Here is a 16,257-nt window from a genome sequence, read left to right as displayed (position 1 = left end):
GATGTGAGATAGCCTCATAGTTTAACAAACAATGTGCATTTTTCCCTGCCGTCCCAAAACAAACATTGAAAGTATGGTAGTAAATACATTTAGAAACCTGTGCAATTTGAGGCTGAGCTAGGAGAAGATTTGTTTGTTGTCACTCAAAATTAAAACCTGGGTTTCCTGGCAACCGATAGACCGAAGCTTTGATCTGGTTTGATTTGTCCTTAATACCAGTCAGTTATGGGGGTATGTGAGAAGGTATGCGTCTGACTACTACTACCATTTATTTTTAATATCAGCTGAAAGGTTAGTGAAACATTTTGATGTTTGAATGACATTTTGACTTTTATTGTATTTTTATACAGGACATTGATTATGTTCTCCAGAAGTATGGAATCAGGAGGGACAGTGATGTTTGTCAACTTTACCTTGCCAAAAAGTAGATATGCCATTAACTTCTAACAATTAAAATCTGTATCAATATTAATTGTTAGGCTGTTGACGTGATTGACCTGTGAAAAAAATAAAACAAAATAAAAGGATATACACTGTATATATTTATATGTCACTATATATTAATATTGCTAAAAAAAAGTTTGCTAATAAACAAAATATAATTTCATAAATAGAGGACTCACAAATGTTCCGGATTTGTCAAGATTCTCCATGCTGAGATATTTATGGCTCAATAATAACAAGGTACTTTTAATATTACATATGACCACATGTTACCTTCAACACTAATCAGGTCAGGTCAGAAATTACTTTTGCAGTGTATAATGTTTTTATTTTTACATGTTTCAGATTAAGAACCTTTCTCACAATACCCTCAACTGCTGTGTGACAGAACTTTACCTCCAAAATAATGAAATAAAATCTATCTCAGGTATCTCACAATATCTCTGTACTGAAAGAAATGTATTTTCTCTGTGCGACTTTATGCATGGTTTGAATCCATATTGTCTTTACATTTCAGCAGGGGTTATCTTACAGAAAATGGGGTTAAGAGCATATTCAGTGCAGATATGCCCGTCTTATCTTGTACAATCTGATAGGTTGCTGTCATTGTCAAGCCAGGTTTAGCATTTAGCATTGTCTTCAGTGTTTTTTGTTTGCTTTTTCCAGGGGCTCTGGGACATCTAACCTGCCTAAAAGTTCTCCTTCTCCACAACAACCAGATGCAGAAACTGGAGGACTGCATGGCTGAGCTCAGGAACATGCATAATCTCCACACTGTCAGTGAGTGACTAGGAATTCCACTAATACTGTACAGTTGAAAATGTGTTATATTGCTGTGAGGTGGAAAGTGTGTTTAAAGAAATAGATTTGACTGCATTTTAGAGGTGAATTTCGCAGGTTTATTTCTGAATCCCTTCTCAAAAGAGCCTGAATATCGGCAGTATGTGGTTCATCAACTGCCGTCAGTGCAGGTTTTGGATAGAAGAGGTATGTCAAAGATTACATCTTATTTCTACATCTGGAAAAACAGTCTCTAGCAAACGACTAAAGTACATCTAAAGTGTAGAGTCCGAGCATTCTTGTTGAACACACAGCGATGCCATGTTGATAGAGGTTAAGCAGGAGGAGAGGAGCCGTTCCTTCCAGCTGTTCAGACCAGAACGCCATCGTGTTCTCCAGTCTCTGGCCTTTGGCAGACGGGCAGAAACTCCCCTAGGAAGACAGACCAGCATCTATGGGGAAGGACGTCGTCTCTTACGGTAACACAATGAGTTATCAGCTTTTTCACTACATTGAGAGAATGTGCAATCAATTTGAGCATACGCATCTGAATTTTGGGTTACCATTGCTCAAGACAGTTCAAGTAAGTTACAAATAGGGTAAAGGGATGACTATCACTTTGGTGATCTATAATTGAACACCGTAAACATTGTGTGTTTCGTGTTTATGTCCAAATTTCTGGGATGCTTATATCCACTCAGGTTCCCATTAGATGATACAGCAGATCCCAGTGAGCGGACAGCCAAGAGATCCATCATGCAGTTCTCCACTGTGGACTGGAAGTCCATCCCCACCTCCAACCAGAGACCGCTGGGGGAACGTGACCAGAGAGGGCCTAACATCCTCATTGTCACATTAAGATAACAGAACCACAAATCACAGGATGGATAAATCTCAATTGAATTCCCCCGACTCATGTCTATTCTCCTTGGCTTCTTGTACACATGCATTTTCTGAGATGTTCCCAGAGGTGGGTCTTTGAATACTCTGCTCACAGTTTGATTAGGAGACAGGGCAGGAGGATTTGGAAAAGGTTTTAAGGAAATACAATACAGCTGCTGTCATGCCCATGTGGTGACATGCTCTGAATAAGCCTGTAGAGGGTGCTCGGTCTACATTAAACCAGTCAACAGAAGTAGTTCACTGATTACTGCAACACAAACACACAGACACTTTTGTCTACATTGGGCACATTTCACATACATGGTGAAGGGATCCATCTGGTATATCATGTCAACCCCAGAGGTTGCCAAGGAGTGACAAGGACTGGCATAATAGAACTAATAGGCTGATATCCAGGCTAATCTAGTTTGTTACACAATCTAAAACATGTCTTTTCAACTCCTAGCCCAGGGACCCAGAGTACTGCTTGTTTGTCCCAGGTCTAAAGCGGTCCCTGATTCGAGGGCTTGTATGAAAACCAGCAATAGTTTGGTGTTCCAAGGCCTTAAATTCAGAACCACTATTTAAAAGCAGAAAAAACGTGATGTGGTGAGAAGGTTGCTTTATTCAGTAATTTGACATGATTGAAACATCAGTATTAAACATGTAACATCTACTGGGCAACGTGGCTAGTGGGGTGTGCCAAGTTATTTTGGGGTACAATGGAAATTCAAGCCACTTACTGTATGATTGGAAACACAAGGTTGTTTATCAATCCATTAACTAGGACACTTACTGAATGCTACCATCTTTTAAGGCATCAAATTTATCTTAAAAGGACACAAACCAATAGAATATTAATGAAATGTATCAATACTTTACATCAAACTCCCTGAAGCCCTTTCCATTTTTCTCTAAGAAAAAACATCAACATAATTACATTATTCTAAGTATACATTTTCACATTTAATACGAATAATGAAAAAAAATTAAATACATTGAATTTTAAAAAAGCATAGACGCTCATGACCCCAGGCTTTCTTCCTCAAGTGCAAGTGTTGCACTGCTCTGGTGGGAAACAATGTCAGGTCATGGATGAATAATGGATCCTTTCCCATGGGGTCAGACCATTGGCTGGTGGGAGCCCCTGCATAGCCTGCCCACGGTTATCTGTCAGGCTTTCCGAGGCTGGCTTCCCTCCGACAACAGTCCAGACCTGGAGTAGGGAGACAGCTGGGTATATAGACATGTTGTATGTGCTGGAGGTCCCTCACAGTTCCCCCTCATTGTTTTGCGGCTGGGGTGCTGGCGTCAAGACAGGAGGCATCTGCTCGGTTGTCAGTGGTAGAGGGTGGATGGTCTTCATTGGGTCCCAGCGAGAGGTCCTGCACGGAGTCCTGGGCCTTCTCAATCTCACTCTGCTCTGAGAAACACATAAGGAGCCCAGTCACCACGCCTGACAGCACGATGCACCACCAAGACTAGGGCAAAGAGGCCATTTGAGGAGCTGAACATCCCCACCGTGTTAGCATAAGGGGTTTAATGCTAACACAGAGGAGCTGAACATCCCCACCGTGTTAGCATAAGGGGTTTAATGCTAACACAGAGGAGCTGAACATCCCCACCGTGTTAGCATAAGGGGTTTAATGCTAACACAGAGGAGCTGAACATCCCCACCGTGTTAGCATAAGGGGTTTAATGCTAACACAGAGGAAGCGCCAACAGGTCAAGGAGGGTTCTTAAATACCTTTTCTACGTTTATCCATAAGCTTGGCCGACTCCACCTCATTCTTTTCCCTCTGCTCCTGGAGTTTCTTGCAGACCTTCTTATGGGTGAACCAGTGCAGTTTCTGGCAGGTCGGGGCACAGTATATCACCTACAGCAACACAAAATACATGACACACATTAGTTGGATCCACCCAGGTAGGATGAAACAGACTGACCATTTTTTCCTGAAGTGATAGGAATGGATAATGGGATACATGTTTCCATCGTGACGTCAGGAAGGCCTACCATTTTGCAGATGGAACACCTCTTCTCCGCACCCTTCTCTCCACAGGTGGTGCAGAACTCTGCGTCCATGAAGCCCACCTGTCCTGTGATGGCCTGGGTCAAAACTGACAGAGCTGTAGGGTCGCTACCCTGAGCAGGACAGACAGGGACAAATGGGGAAACAATAAATGTAGACATCTAGAACAAACTGGAAACCACATCATGACTGGTGCTGGGACTGATTAAGCAGTCAAAAAGTAAAAATAAAAATATAAAACTTTTAATGGAGATTGGCCGTTCTGCAGGCTATTTAGTACAGGACCACAGTAAAGTTTAAGCACACACACGTTTCCTACAAACTGGAAGGAAGGAAAGTCATCAACAAGAATAACCATCATACAGATAAACTAGGGGGGTGATTTTGTGGCCTGATTAAGCCAGGCTTTGAGATACATTCTAATGAAATTCACATGGCAGTGAAAGGGCACAGGGAGGAGCCTCATGCTACATTACAATCATTACAGATGGGCCTTATTCTAGTGACGTAACAAATGGGCCTTATTCTAGTGATGTAACAAATGGGCCTTATTCTAGTGACGTAACAAATGGGCCTTATTCTAGTGACGTAACAAATGGGCCTTATTCTAGTGACGTAACAGACGGGCCTTATTCTAGTGACGTAACAGACGGGCCTTATTCTAGTGACGTAACAGATGGGCCTTATTCTAGTGACGTAACAGATGGGCCTTATTCTAGTGACGTAACAGATGGGCCTTATTCTAGTGACATAACAGATGGGCCTTATTCTAGTGACATAACAGATGGGCCTTATTCTAGTGACATAACAGATGGGCCTTATTCTAGTGACGTAACAGATGTGTGGCAGCTGTTTGATAACTAAACATTATCTCATGTCCACACGTCAGGGTAGCCTACCTTCACTGTATTTGAAAGCTGTTTGCTAAAGTGAAAGCCCCAGGCACTGATCAGAGGGTACATTAAATCCAACCGTTTGAGACCAAACTATCAATAGAGTCGAAAACATCTTCAGGTTTTTACAACGGCACTATTATAAGAGCAGCTTTAGTCAAACTGATGTTCCATAAATTAGTCACTGAAAAATACAAACAGACATCGAGAGAATGACAGTATAAAATACTGCCGGGGGGAAAGAATGGGGCTAAATAAATGAACTTGATTGATGACTGATTGACTCACGATCTCCACAGGAGCGATGCTTCGGACCAGCTGCTGCAGCAGGGTGGCGTCGCAGAAGGGGAACTTGCGGATGCACTCGCGGATAAACTTCTCCTGAAACAGCGGGAAGCCGTCGCTCTCCCGGCCCTTCAGCAGGCTGCACCGGGACAGGCAAAGACGCACGGGTTGGCGTGCAACACGGAGCGCATAGAAAGCAAGAACAGATGTAATGTGACCTCACTGCAGAAGAACGATGCCACTCTTACTCATCGCCATAGCAGCTAGTCTTTCTGTACCGATGCCATCACTCAATCTGGTTACTGACCAACGTTCCTCAGCTGACAAACACAAACAGGCCTTAAGAGCGTGAATACGTCCCTCGCACACCTCTTGATAAGTCCGTCCAGCTTGTCGTCACGCTCCTTTAGGAAGGAGGCACACTTCTGAAGCACACAGCTGATGTAGTGCATCTTCATGGCAAGCACTTCGTTCATATCCTGTTGCTTCACACACTTCTCGCAGATCAGCTCCATCACTCGCCGACACTTCTCCAGGGCCTCCACCTCAGCCAGCACCGGGTTCTCCTTCACCAACAGCACCATCTGACTCGGAAGGTGAGGAATAATGAAATAACCTTAATTAAATAAGCATTGCTTAATATCAGTTTCACGGGGCTGTGATACATTTTGGGGAATTTTACCTTGACAGGGTTGAGGTTGGTGCTCATGATGATCTTGTGGAGGGGCCCAGCCAGTTTGGGGGGAAGCTTGGGCTCCTTCTCAAGCCCCTGGGGTTTAGTATAATACTCCAGTCTTGCCCGGGAGAAGAAGTTGTTGATCACTGTCACACAGTCATGCTGACCTGGGGTATGGAAAGAGGTATTGACCCGGATGACAAGTTCAGGTCTCATTGAAACAGAGCTCATTCATTGTTATTAAGCCTACTGAGTGTGACAGCCTACTGAGTGTGATCTCCTTACTATACGTACCGACAAACGCAGCCATCTGAGAGGCCGTTCGTCCCACAGAGTTGACCACGTCCGTTTCTGCCCCTGCATCCAACATCATCCAGGTGATATCGGTTTTCCCTACAATGGAGGGCGAGAAAATAACCACACACATTGCAAACTATTTAATTCTCCATTCGGCGCCCAGATCTACACAGAGATACCCATGTCAGCCGTACGCGCTGTGAGAGGATGTCCTTACCCGATAGCCCGGCGAACATCAGCGCTGTGTAGCCATGCTCATGTTCATTGCAGTTCACATCTGCCCCATGTTGAAGTAACAGCTTGCACATATCTGCCTTGCCCTTGTATGCAGCGTGCATGAGGGGTGTCATTCCATTCTGAGGAGAAATGCAACTGTCAGTGGTGCATCTTTAATATATAAAAATAAATATATATGTTGTAGCAGTATTATGGACAAACCATACGAAATTAAGTCAACACCAACATATTTTCTTTTGTATACCTTTGAAGACTAAACAATGAAAGGGGAGAGAGTGGAAAGAGCCAGGCACACCTGATACTGAGAGGCAGGCACACAACACAAACTGCTGATCGAGGATAGCATTAACACAAGCCTTTGCTAAGCTGTTGCCTTTTGAGAAGTCGACATGTGTTGAGAATTCCCAAATATTCCCTTTTTCTCATTTGCTTTCCTTATAATGCCCCTTTTGCTGAGAATTTGTGCAAAAAGCGCAAATCAATATTTTGAAATAGAATGGAAGAAACAAAGAGATCATCTAGATGCTGTTTCAACCATTTCTGTCCTTACCTCATCCAAACAGTTGACTCTGACATCCTTACAGCCCAATAATCTTGAGGCCTCTTGAACATTTCCTGAGGGGGAAAAACAGCATACATTCCTGTTTCTAATTTATTTTATTATGTACCAGGGTACATAACTGTTTTGAGTCGAAAATTAGGAAGACAGCTAACTGAAGATACAAATTCGATAATAAACTCGACCTCAGCAACACTAGCCAACCAACGATAGTTAGGCTATAGCAAACAATTATCTAGTAGGAAAACATCATTTTACTCACTGATACTAGGGATTTCAGAACACTGATTTAGTAGTCATATATTATTGGAATTTTTTTTTATATTAATAGGCTAGCTAGCAAATGTGCAAGCCAAGCAAACTTGGCTAGTTAGCCATGCAGCTTGTTGAATTTAGTTATCAAGTTAGCAATTGCATCATTAGCAACGTAATTTAATCCACTATACCTATGTAGCTATCTTATATACAAGCTAGTTATGTTAGAAGCGATATACAGGAATCTCATGTAGTTAGCTTGTCTAGTAAGATAACTGTCAAGTACTGTACTACAGTTGCAAGATACCTAGCTAGCATTCGCATACTGTATAGCATTAGCAAGTGCATGTAAAGAGGCTTTAATACCTGCAGCAATAACCTGGAATAACTCCTTCTCGGTGGAAGAAAGATCCCCCTTCTTCGGTGCTGACATGTTAGCTACAATTATCTGTCCAAACAGATCAAAGAAATATAACAAATATGAAGTATTGTGATTGACACTTCATCAAACAATGCTGGCACGTTCCTCTGCCTAGAGTTTTCTGACGACTGACAGATCTGGATGTGTTTACTAGCTAATTTCTAGCTAATTTCCTCGTTGTGTTTTAGGAATCTGTCCGTCAATGACACTGTTAATGACGATGCATAAAACCATTGGTTGATGCATGGTACCTCTGTGCAGGGGAACACAACCTTGATTTTCATTCTAAACCCTCCTAGGTTTTGTGGGATGGATTAATTTTTTTGGACCGTACCACCTTTTGCAATGTGGGGTTAGCATTGACGTGAATATTAACACATTTTCAGTTCGATATTACCTGACATATCCAACAAGATGGCTCTATATATAGAAAAATATATTATTGCAGTATGCAATATGTCAACACCATAAGAAATAATATTAAAAACCAATTCTTAATATGTATATTTTTTCGAGGTCCCACTGAAGCCTAGAAAGTTCTTTCGTGATACATTAGCATTTTGATCGATGTAGGCAGATTTGATTAAATGTTGAAATATGTAGAAAAGCAAAACAGTTAAGATTCAACTTCAACGTAATGTCCTTATATTGCTCATGTTCTTCGATACATTTAACATTATAGGCTACATGAGTGTGAAATAATCAATGTATATAATCAGCAGCACACTTTCAAACGTCTATATATACTCACCTAAAGGATTATTAGGAACACCATACTAATACTGTGTTTGACCCCCTTTCGCCTTCAGAACTGCCTTAATTCTACGTGGCATTGATTCAACAAGGTGCTGAAAGCATTCTTTAGAATATTGATAGGATAGCATCTTGCAGTTGATGGAGATTTGTGGGATGCACATCCAGGGCATGAAGCTCCCGTTCCACCACATCCCAAAGATGCTCTATTGGGTTGAGATCTGGTGACTGTGGGGGCCATTTCAGTACAGTGAAGAAACCAATTTGAAATTATTTGAGCTTTGTGACATGGTGCATTATCCTGCTGGAAGTAGCCACCAGAGGATGGGTACATGGTGGTCATAAAGGGATGCTCAGGTAGGCCGTGACATTTAAACAATGCCCAATTGGCATTAAGGGGCCTAAAGTGTGCCAAGAAAACATCCCCCACACCATTACACCACCGCCACCAGCCTGCACAGTGGTAACAAGGCATGATGGATTCATGTTCTCATTCTGTTTACGCCAAATTCTGACTCTACCATCTGAATGTCTCAACAGAAATCGAGACTCATCAGACCAGGCAATATTCTTCCAGTCTTCAACTGTCCAATTTTGGTGAGCTCGTGCAAATTGTAGCCTCTTTTTCCTTTTTGTAGTGGAGATGAGTGGTACCCGGTGGGGTCTTCTGCTGTTGTAGCCCATCCGCCTCAAGGTTGTGCGTGTTGTGGCTTCACAAATGCTTTGCTGCATACCTCGGTTGTAACAAGTGGTTATTTCAGTTGCTTTTCTATCAGCTTGAATCAGTCGGCCCATTCTCCTCTGACCTCTAGCATCAACAAGGCATTTTCGCCCACAGGACTGCCGCATACTGGATGTTTTTCCCTTTTCACACCATTCTTTGTAAACCCTAGAAATGGTTGTGCGAGAAAATCCCAGTAACTGAGCAGATTGTGAAATACTCAGACCGGCCCGTCTGGCACCAACAACCATGCCACGCTCAAAATTGCTTAAATCACCTTTCTTTCCCATTCTGACAATCAGTTTGGAGTTCAGGAGATTGTCTTGACCAGGACCACACCCCTAAATGCATTGAAGCAACTGCCATGTGATTGGTTGATTAGATAATTGCATTAATGAGAAATTGAACAGGTGTTCCTAATAATGCTTTAGGTGAATGTATATATTAATGTCATTTATTGAAAATAATTGCAAGTGTTGTTTATCATTGTGTAAAGAGGATAATTGTGTAATAGTATTCAAATAAATTATTATATGCTCCAATTGTTAATTTTTTCTATTTTGAAAAAATATTTATTTTCACAGTTTGAACTTTTTTATTTTCAGCACATAGTTACATTGTTTTGCATTTAATCCGCTCATTGTTTACAAATAAAAAAATATACTTAGAAAAAGCAATAAAACAGATTACAAGACAAAAACTAATTTCATAAAAAAAAACTGTATTTCCCAAAACCCAATCATTTATTAAACCAATTAAGGTACTTTTTAAAACGTCATTATAACTCATAAATAAGCCTGTTTAAAATCATGTGTTAATGATTTTTTCGTCCCCCGATGAGCCGTCCCCCGAGGCCCAGAAGAGATCACTCCCCTAGGCGCCGTAGCGCAATCAGTTCGTTGCTGGCAGGGCTTTCCGGCGAAGGGACACATTGGTATTGTGCTGTGCCCCCTCCTCCGATTGGTGTTGGACTTACGCTCTCGGGGTCTCTGCTGCCCCCGGGGCCCCACTTCAACCCCAATGGCACTGCATCCACCTATAGCCGCTGCCAGAGGGACGGTCGTCCACATGCATCCCCACCAGGTTCTGGAGGTCCACAGTGCACCCTGGCAGCCAGTGCAGGCTCCAATTGTTTATATAATACAACTATACATTTTCAGAGTTGTAGGGAGCCTAATTCATATACTCACACTCATATATACGTGTTTTGAGTGTAGTCACTGGAGTAGCGTAGTGACGCAGGGCCGGGGAGCAAGATGTCCTTACAGCACCTCACACCCGACCCCCCAGGGGAATAAAAATTGTGAAGAGGTATATGTGAAGCCGATTCTGCCGTAGATTTACTTACCAGCTGCCGTCTGACTTTGATAACAGCATAGAAATACACAATATAAAATAAAAATACAAAATAATTTCATGATCGAGGCCAAGCGCGGACTCCCCTCCCACCGCGGTTCCGGGTGCAACCGCACCTCCTGCACCGCGGATAGATACGCCACCATAGGATAGCCAAATGGCTCTGCCAACGCACAATTGTTTGCCATCATTTGCATATATGAGGTCATAATTCAAGACGACCAATCCGGTTGGGTTGTAAAACATATTTGCATATTAATCTGTGTGACGGTAGGTTTCTCTCTCCTTATGTCGCAGGTATTGTTAGACATTCTAAGGTAGGACTTGTTACTTTTCCAACGTCCGCATATAGCCTAAAATAGAGTCTGATCATCTCTGTGTGGGAGGGCAAAAAACGAATCGGCAATGGGTTGCGGAGGATTTGTTTGCACCAAGAATTCCTTATGCGCGCTGAATGTACTGTATGTTGTAAGTACCATGCATTGACTTTTCCATATGGGACAGATATTATTTTTCGTTGATAGGCTATGATCAAGAATGGGGAGGACAAGAAGACTACATACTTTTTAAATTATTATAGTGTTATATTTGAAATAGTTGCCAAAATGTCTCAGTTTGGCCATATTCTAAACCATCTGCATTGTGTGTTTTGTTATAAAATGCTTGCAGTCCAGAATATATTCTATATAGTTGAATGAATCTTGTATTTATATATTCAATGTGTGTATTTGATTCACTGAGTTCAGAAATAAAACACTTTAATAAAGTTAAACAGGATAGCCCAAATATCAGATGGTGTTAACTTTTTCCACAAAGATATCAGCATGAAGTTTATTTTTCAGGGCTTTTCCGTTGCCAATAGATGTCTGTCATTACGTATTGTGCTTGGTCTTCAGATTGTTAGCCTGCTGTTGATTGGCGTAGGAGCTTGGGGGAAATGGTTTGGCCTGGTATCCAGTTTTCGTGTGGTGGCTGGAGTGATTGGCGTGGGCATCTTCCTGTTATTTGTGGCATTTCTGGGCCTCTGTGGAGCCCTGAAACACCACCAGGTCCTGCTGTTCTTTGTATCCTTCACTTAGGAATAAGAGGAAGTTACCCTAGACTAGGGATCATCAACTCTTATCCTACGAGGGCCGGAGCCTGCTGGTTCTCTGTTCTACTTCATTGTTAATTGGACTAATCTGGTTACTCAGGTCTGAATAAGTCCCTGATTTAGAGGGTTGCAATGAAACAATGGAGTGAAACTAGCTTTGAGGGCCAGAGTTGATGACCCCTACACTGATTTGGTCATTTTAGCATTTTCTGTAATGGTCAATACTGGGGGAAATGAAGTACCATTCAAAAGTTTCGGGTCACTTAGAAATGGCGTTGTATTCACATTTGTTGTATATTAAAATAATATCATATTGATCAGAATAGAGGCCCATTATCAGCAATCATCAGTTCTGTGTTCTAATGGCACATTGTGTTTGCTAATCCAAGTTCATAATTTGGACTAATTGATCATTAGAAAACCCTTTTGCAACTATGTTAGCATGGCTGAAAACTGTTGTGCTGATTAAAGAAGCAATAAAACTGGCCTATACACTAGTTGAGTATCTGGAGCATCAACAATTGTGGGTTCGATTGCAGGCTCAAAATTGCCAGAAACAAATAACTTTCTTGTGAAACTCATTTGTCAAATGTTTTTGTTGTGAGAATTAAAAGCTATTGCACGTGAGATATTCCCAAGAAATTGAAGATCTCATACAACACTGTGTACTACTCCCTTCACAGATAAGCACATACTGGCTCTAACGACAATAGAAAGAGGAGTGGAAGATCCTGGTGCACAACTGAGCAAGAGGGCAAATACATTAGTGTGTCTAGTTTGAGAAACAGAGGCCTCACAGGTGCTCAACTGGCAGCTTCATTAAATAGTTCCCGCAAAACACCTGTCTCAACGTCAACAGTGAAGAGGTGACTCCAGGATGCTGGCCTTCTAGGCAGAGTTGCAAAGAAAAAGCCATATCTCAGACTGGCAAATAAAAACAAAAGACTAAGATGGGCAAAAGAACACAGACACTGGACAGAGAAAGACTGGAAAAAAGTGTGAAGGACAGATGAACGTTTGAGTTGTTCAGATCACAAAGAAGAACATTCATTAGACACAAATGAAATGTAAAGATGTTTGAGGAGTGCTTGACGCCATCTGTCAAGCATGGTGGAGGCAATGTCATGGTCTGGGGGTGCTTTGGTGGTGGTGAAGTGGAAGATTTGTACAGGATAAAAGGGATCATGAAGAAGGAAGGCTATCACTCCATTTTGCAATGGAATATAATTGTAATTGCTGCAAATGGAGGATTCTTTGACGAAACGTTTGACGCACAATTAGGTTTTCAATAAAAAAATATTATTACTAACCTTGTCAATGTCTATATTTCCTATTCATTTAGCTACCTTTCCAATTCAAAGACATTTGAAGTATGTTTTTATGGAAAATTAGGACATTTTTAAGTGACTCCAAACTTTTGAATAGTAGTGGACATCCTAAGTGTGGAGGAAACTTCACACAGGTGCCTTTCCTCGTCATCTTGTGATCCCATGTTTGCACAGGTTTAGTTTGTGTATTCACCAACCAGTTTTTCAGCGGTAGTTGAATTAATTTCAGTAATCAGTGAAACAATTCTAATGCAAATGTGAATACAATCTACTACAAATTGAAAAACAGAACAACAGTAGATCTTATTTTTCAACTGCTCCCTGACTCCTCAGAATGCTAATCTCTTAAAGGCACAGTCTAGTGTTGCCTAATGTGTTTTTAAAAGGTTGCCCAGTTTGACATTCCTTAGCTGGCCTCAGTACATGCTTATCCTGTTCCTGGTGTTCATTGTCCAGCTCTCTGTTTCAGCCGCATGTCTGGCTATCAATAAAGAGCAGCAGGTGGGTGGTGAGGACTGAATTAGTTTAGTATGTTTAATGTTACTCATGACACCAAATCTGTAGATTTACACCTTATGCAAATAGTTAATACACATGCATGGATGGAAAGGGCCTCAACCCTAATCCCTTTGCCCTACGGTAGGTCAAACTCTTAGAGGCGGGCTTGAAAAAATCCCCAGCAACACTGAAGGATGTTGAGAGAACTCTCAACTGCTGTGGTTTCTCTGAAGTGAACACCACTGGCACCTGTGAAGCGGTGAGAAACACAAATGCTTTTCATTGGTAAAAAACAAATAACATGTTTGTCATTCTCTCGAGTGATGGGCAAATTACTTACCACTATTTCCAAACACTGTAGGACTGTTTCTCCAAACTAGACTCGTGCGATCCCTGTGGTCCCCTCATCCAAACTCATGCCAGTGAGGTTTTACACTTTGTGGGCGGAATTGGATGCTTCTTCAGCTTCACAGAGGTTGGCGACATACTGTTGCTACATAGAATTGAACTTTCAATGAAAGTAAAATGTGGCACACACCCATTTTAGTGTGTCATTTTACTGTCTGCATGTTGATGTTGATAATTTTATCAACAACTTGACTGGTTTTGAACTATTTTGAATCATGATCTACAGTATATGATGTATTTATGAATAACATAACAATAATATTAATAACATAACAGTATATTCTGTCATATTTTCTGTCTTCAGATCCTGGGAGTGTGGCTAACACATCGATACAGAAATCAGAAGAATTCCCATCTAAACTCTGGTGCCTTTCTTTAGCTAGCCGGTTCATAAAGTCAGCCTTGCACTGTCATTTTTCATTTTTAAAAGGTTGCCCCTTATTTGTACTTTGATCTTGTGACTTTATATGATGGGATGTTTCCAGATATTCTAATGACTGTAATAATGTAGGTATAACTATGATTATAATTTTTGTGTTAAGTAGTCATTCGTCAATTTGAAACTGGAGTGATGCCACAACATATAACTGCTTCGGTGGCATGCACACTAAAGTTGAGAGCAATTTTCTCTTAATCTGAGCTCATGAATGGAAGTTAGGAGCAAATGTCTGACTCATACACTGTCAATGCACAACTGGTGCAAACAGTGCACGAGCTAAGAACAGCAGAAGACATGTTAATGATTACATTTCCTGGTTAACTTCATCTGAATTCTAAGTTTTAAAAAGTTTGTTTCACATTGCATTGCATGTATTACATGTCGCACAGATGCAGACAGATTTATTTATTCAATTCCAGCTTTACTGAAGTTTATCTCTTGAGATAAATGTGAGTTGATCATTTTACTATCTTGTACCAATCCAGACACGTTTGGCTTGTCTATTTTGAAACCATAAGGCTTTATTCCTATTAATTTGAATGCATCAAGTATTGCACCATTTTAAATCCAGTGTAGGGCTACTACAACTCAACACTTGTTGACATTGTACAATACTTTAATGGAATATACTTTAATTGTTTAATGGAAATAGAGTAATGCTTTTAATTTGCATTAGTATAGATTAGCATAGAACCTTTCCCTCTCTAAGCCATTTAGACTTGTAAAAGTATGTCTTATGACTGTAGGTCACTCAGCACTCTGTTAGTCACGCCTACGTAACCTACATTCCTACCTTCTGAACCGGATGGGAACCAGGAAGCAACTCTGTTTGGATTCCACTCCATTCTTCAGAAGGCTGCCCAACCTGTTAACCAAGGTATCCCCCATAAACAAGGAGTTAATACACCTCAACTCCAATTGACTCAAAACAATAACAATCTATTGTGCTAGTATACTGCATGTCAGACCTAAGTTCAAATGATTTTCAGTATTTCAATTTGATTTTGGTTTTAAATTCTTCAGATGACCTTTATTCCAAAGACCTACACAAATATTGTAATGTATATTAAAAGTTTATATAAAAACAAATATTCAAATTTAGTTGAAATGAGCCTTTTATTCGACGTGACAGGCACCTGGTTTTCGTATATCCACCATACTGCCGTGCATTGCCACATGCATCCCTGCAATGAGGACTGGTTGAATAAATACGATTGGGGTTTTCCCCAACTGTTGTGTTTTGAAGATATGGTTGCTTAGGGTTGTCAAGTAGACAAACATGCTGGCCTTCGGTACACAAGTACAGCTGCAACATGGTTTAGAATCTGGCCCACTGTCCCCACCCCCAAAACTACTACAGTGGACTCTGCCTGGGTTGAAGGAAGTTTGCTCAACGGGGGAGTACACCTAGATTACATGTTGGTTTCCCTACTATGTAAGTACAATTGTGGCCAAACAAATTTCACACCCTTGGACTTTCTTAAAAATAACTCAATTATTTTCACAAAATACATTAAAACTGGCCCACGTATTTTGTTTCTGCAATGCTTTATTTCACTGCTAATGTTACAGAACCTCATTTTTTATTCAGAACTTAATATATCCAAGTATGTAGAAATGACATTGAAAAATAATTACACCATATTTTGTAGAACATTCTTTGGCAAAGCTGTAATTAAGCTCTTCCTATAACCATGAATGAGCTTCCTGCACCTCTGCACTGACAGTTAGGCCCACTGTTCTTGTGCAAACTGTTCTAGGTGTTCCTGACTTTAATCCTGCAGTTTTCAGATCTCTCCACAGCTTTTCAATGGGATTTAGATCTGGACTCACCGGTGACATCTAGAGTCCAGCATTTTGTTGTGAACCATCCCTGGGTGCTTTCTGAAGTGTCGTGGGTTA

General features: G+C 41.0%; 3 protein-coding genes across 4 annotated transcripts; 2 read left to right on the top strand and 1 right to left on the bottom strand.

Moving 5' to 3' along the window:
* The first annotated feature begins 202 nt into the window (after window positions 1-202).
* Window positions 203-2,129, top strand: LOC105021903 (leucine-rich repeat-containing protein 72). Its single transcript, XM_010889912.3, has 8 exons — window positions 203-243; window positions 351-424; window positions 615-684; window positions 790-871; window positions 1,111-1,224; window positions 1,369-1,431; window positions 1,556-1,703; window positions 1,926-2,129. The coding sequence occupies exons 1-8, from the start codon at window positions 226-228 to the stop codon at window positions 2,086-2,088; spliced, it is 732 nt and encodes a 243-aa protein (XP_010888214.3). The 5' UTR covers window positions 203-225; the 3' UTR covers window positions 2,089-2,129.
* Window positions 2,130-2,713: 584 nt separating this feature from the next.
* On the bottom strand, window positions 2,714-7,968 carry ankmy2a (ankyrin repeat and MYND domain containing 2a). 2 transcript variants are annotated; one of them, XM_010889913.5, is made up of 10 exons: window positions 7,705-7,962; window positions 7,075-7,139; window positions 6,505-6,643; window positions 6,285-6,383; window positions 5,997-6,157; window positions 5,684-5,898; window positions 5,318-5,453; window positions 4,121-4,249; window positions 3,854-3,983; window positions 2,714-3,529 (listed from the first exon to the last, which is right to left on the bottom strand). In XM_010889913.5, the coding sequence occupies exons 1-10, from the start codon at window positions 7,769-7,771 to the stop codon at window positions 3,390-3,392; spliced, it is 1,281 nt and encodes a 426-aa protein (XP_010888215.3). In that variant the 5' UTR covers window positions 7,772-7,962; the 3' UTR covers window positions 2,714-3,389. The 2 variants fall into 2 exon arrangements, with proteins under 2 accessions (XP_010888215.3, XP_028971250.1); XM_029115417.2 differs by having other exon boundaries at window positions 3,434-3,524; window positions 7,705-7,968.
* A 2,940-nt stretch (window positions 7,969-10,908) lies between these two features.
* tspan13a (tetraspanin 13a) lies at window positions 10,909-15,447 on the top strand. Its single transcript, NM_001304147.1, is given in 7 exon segments — window positions 10,909-11,057; window positions 11,486-11,653; window positions 13,431-13,511; window positions 13,654-13,767; window positions 13,870-13,983; window positions 14,221-14,281; window positions 15,102-15,447. Coding segments are annotated over 7 exon segments (621 nt in total). The 5' UTR covers window positions 10,909-10,994; the 3' UTR covers window positions 15,122-15,447.
* The last annotated feature ends 810 nt before the right edge of the window (window positions 15,448-16,257 follow it).

This window comes from Esox lucius, chromosome 20, assembly GCF_011004845.1.
Source record: "Esox lucius isolate fEsoLuc1 chromosome 20, fEsoLuc1.pri, whole genome shotgun sequence".
NCBI lineage: Eukaryota > Metazoa > Chordata > Actinopteri > Esociformes > Esocidae > Esox > Esox lucius.
The sequence above is the reverse complement of the archived record's forward strand: the minus strand, read 5'-3'. Positions and strand labels throughout refer to the sequence as shown.

Excerpts from the sequence above, each read along its gene's own strand:
- LOC105021903 (XM_010889912.3), top strand. Across the intron at positions 685-789 it reads TATGGCTCAATAATAACAAG|ATTAAGAACCTTTCTCACAA; the intron begins GTACTTTTAATA and ends TACATGTTTCAG. Across the intron at positions 1,225-1,368 it reads GCATAATCTCCACACTGTCA|AGCCTGAATATCGGCAGTAT; the intron begins GTGAGTGACTAG and ends CCTTCTCAAAAG.
- ankmy2a (XM_010889913.5), bottom strand. The coding sequence starts at position 7,771 with ATGTCAGCACCGAAGAAGGGGGATCTTTCTTCCACCGAGAAGGAGTTA. Across the intron at positions 6,644-7,074 it reads GAGTCAACTGTTTGGATGAG|AATGGAATGACACCCCTCAT; the intron begins GTAAGGACAGAA and ends ATTTCTCCTCAG. Across the intron at positions 5,454-5,683 it reads CTGGACGGACTTATCAAGAG|CCTGCTGAAGGGCCGGGAGA; the intron begins GTGTGCGAGGGA and ends GTCCCGGTGCAG.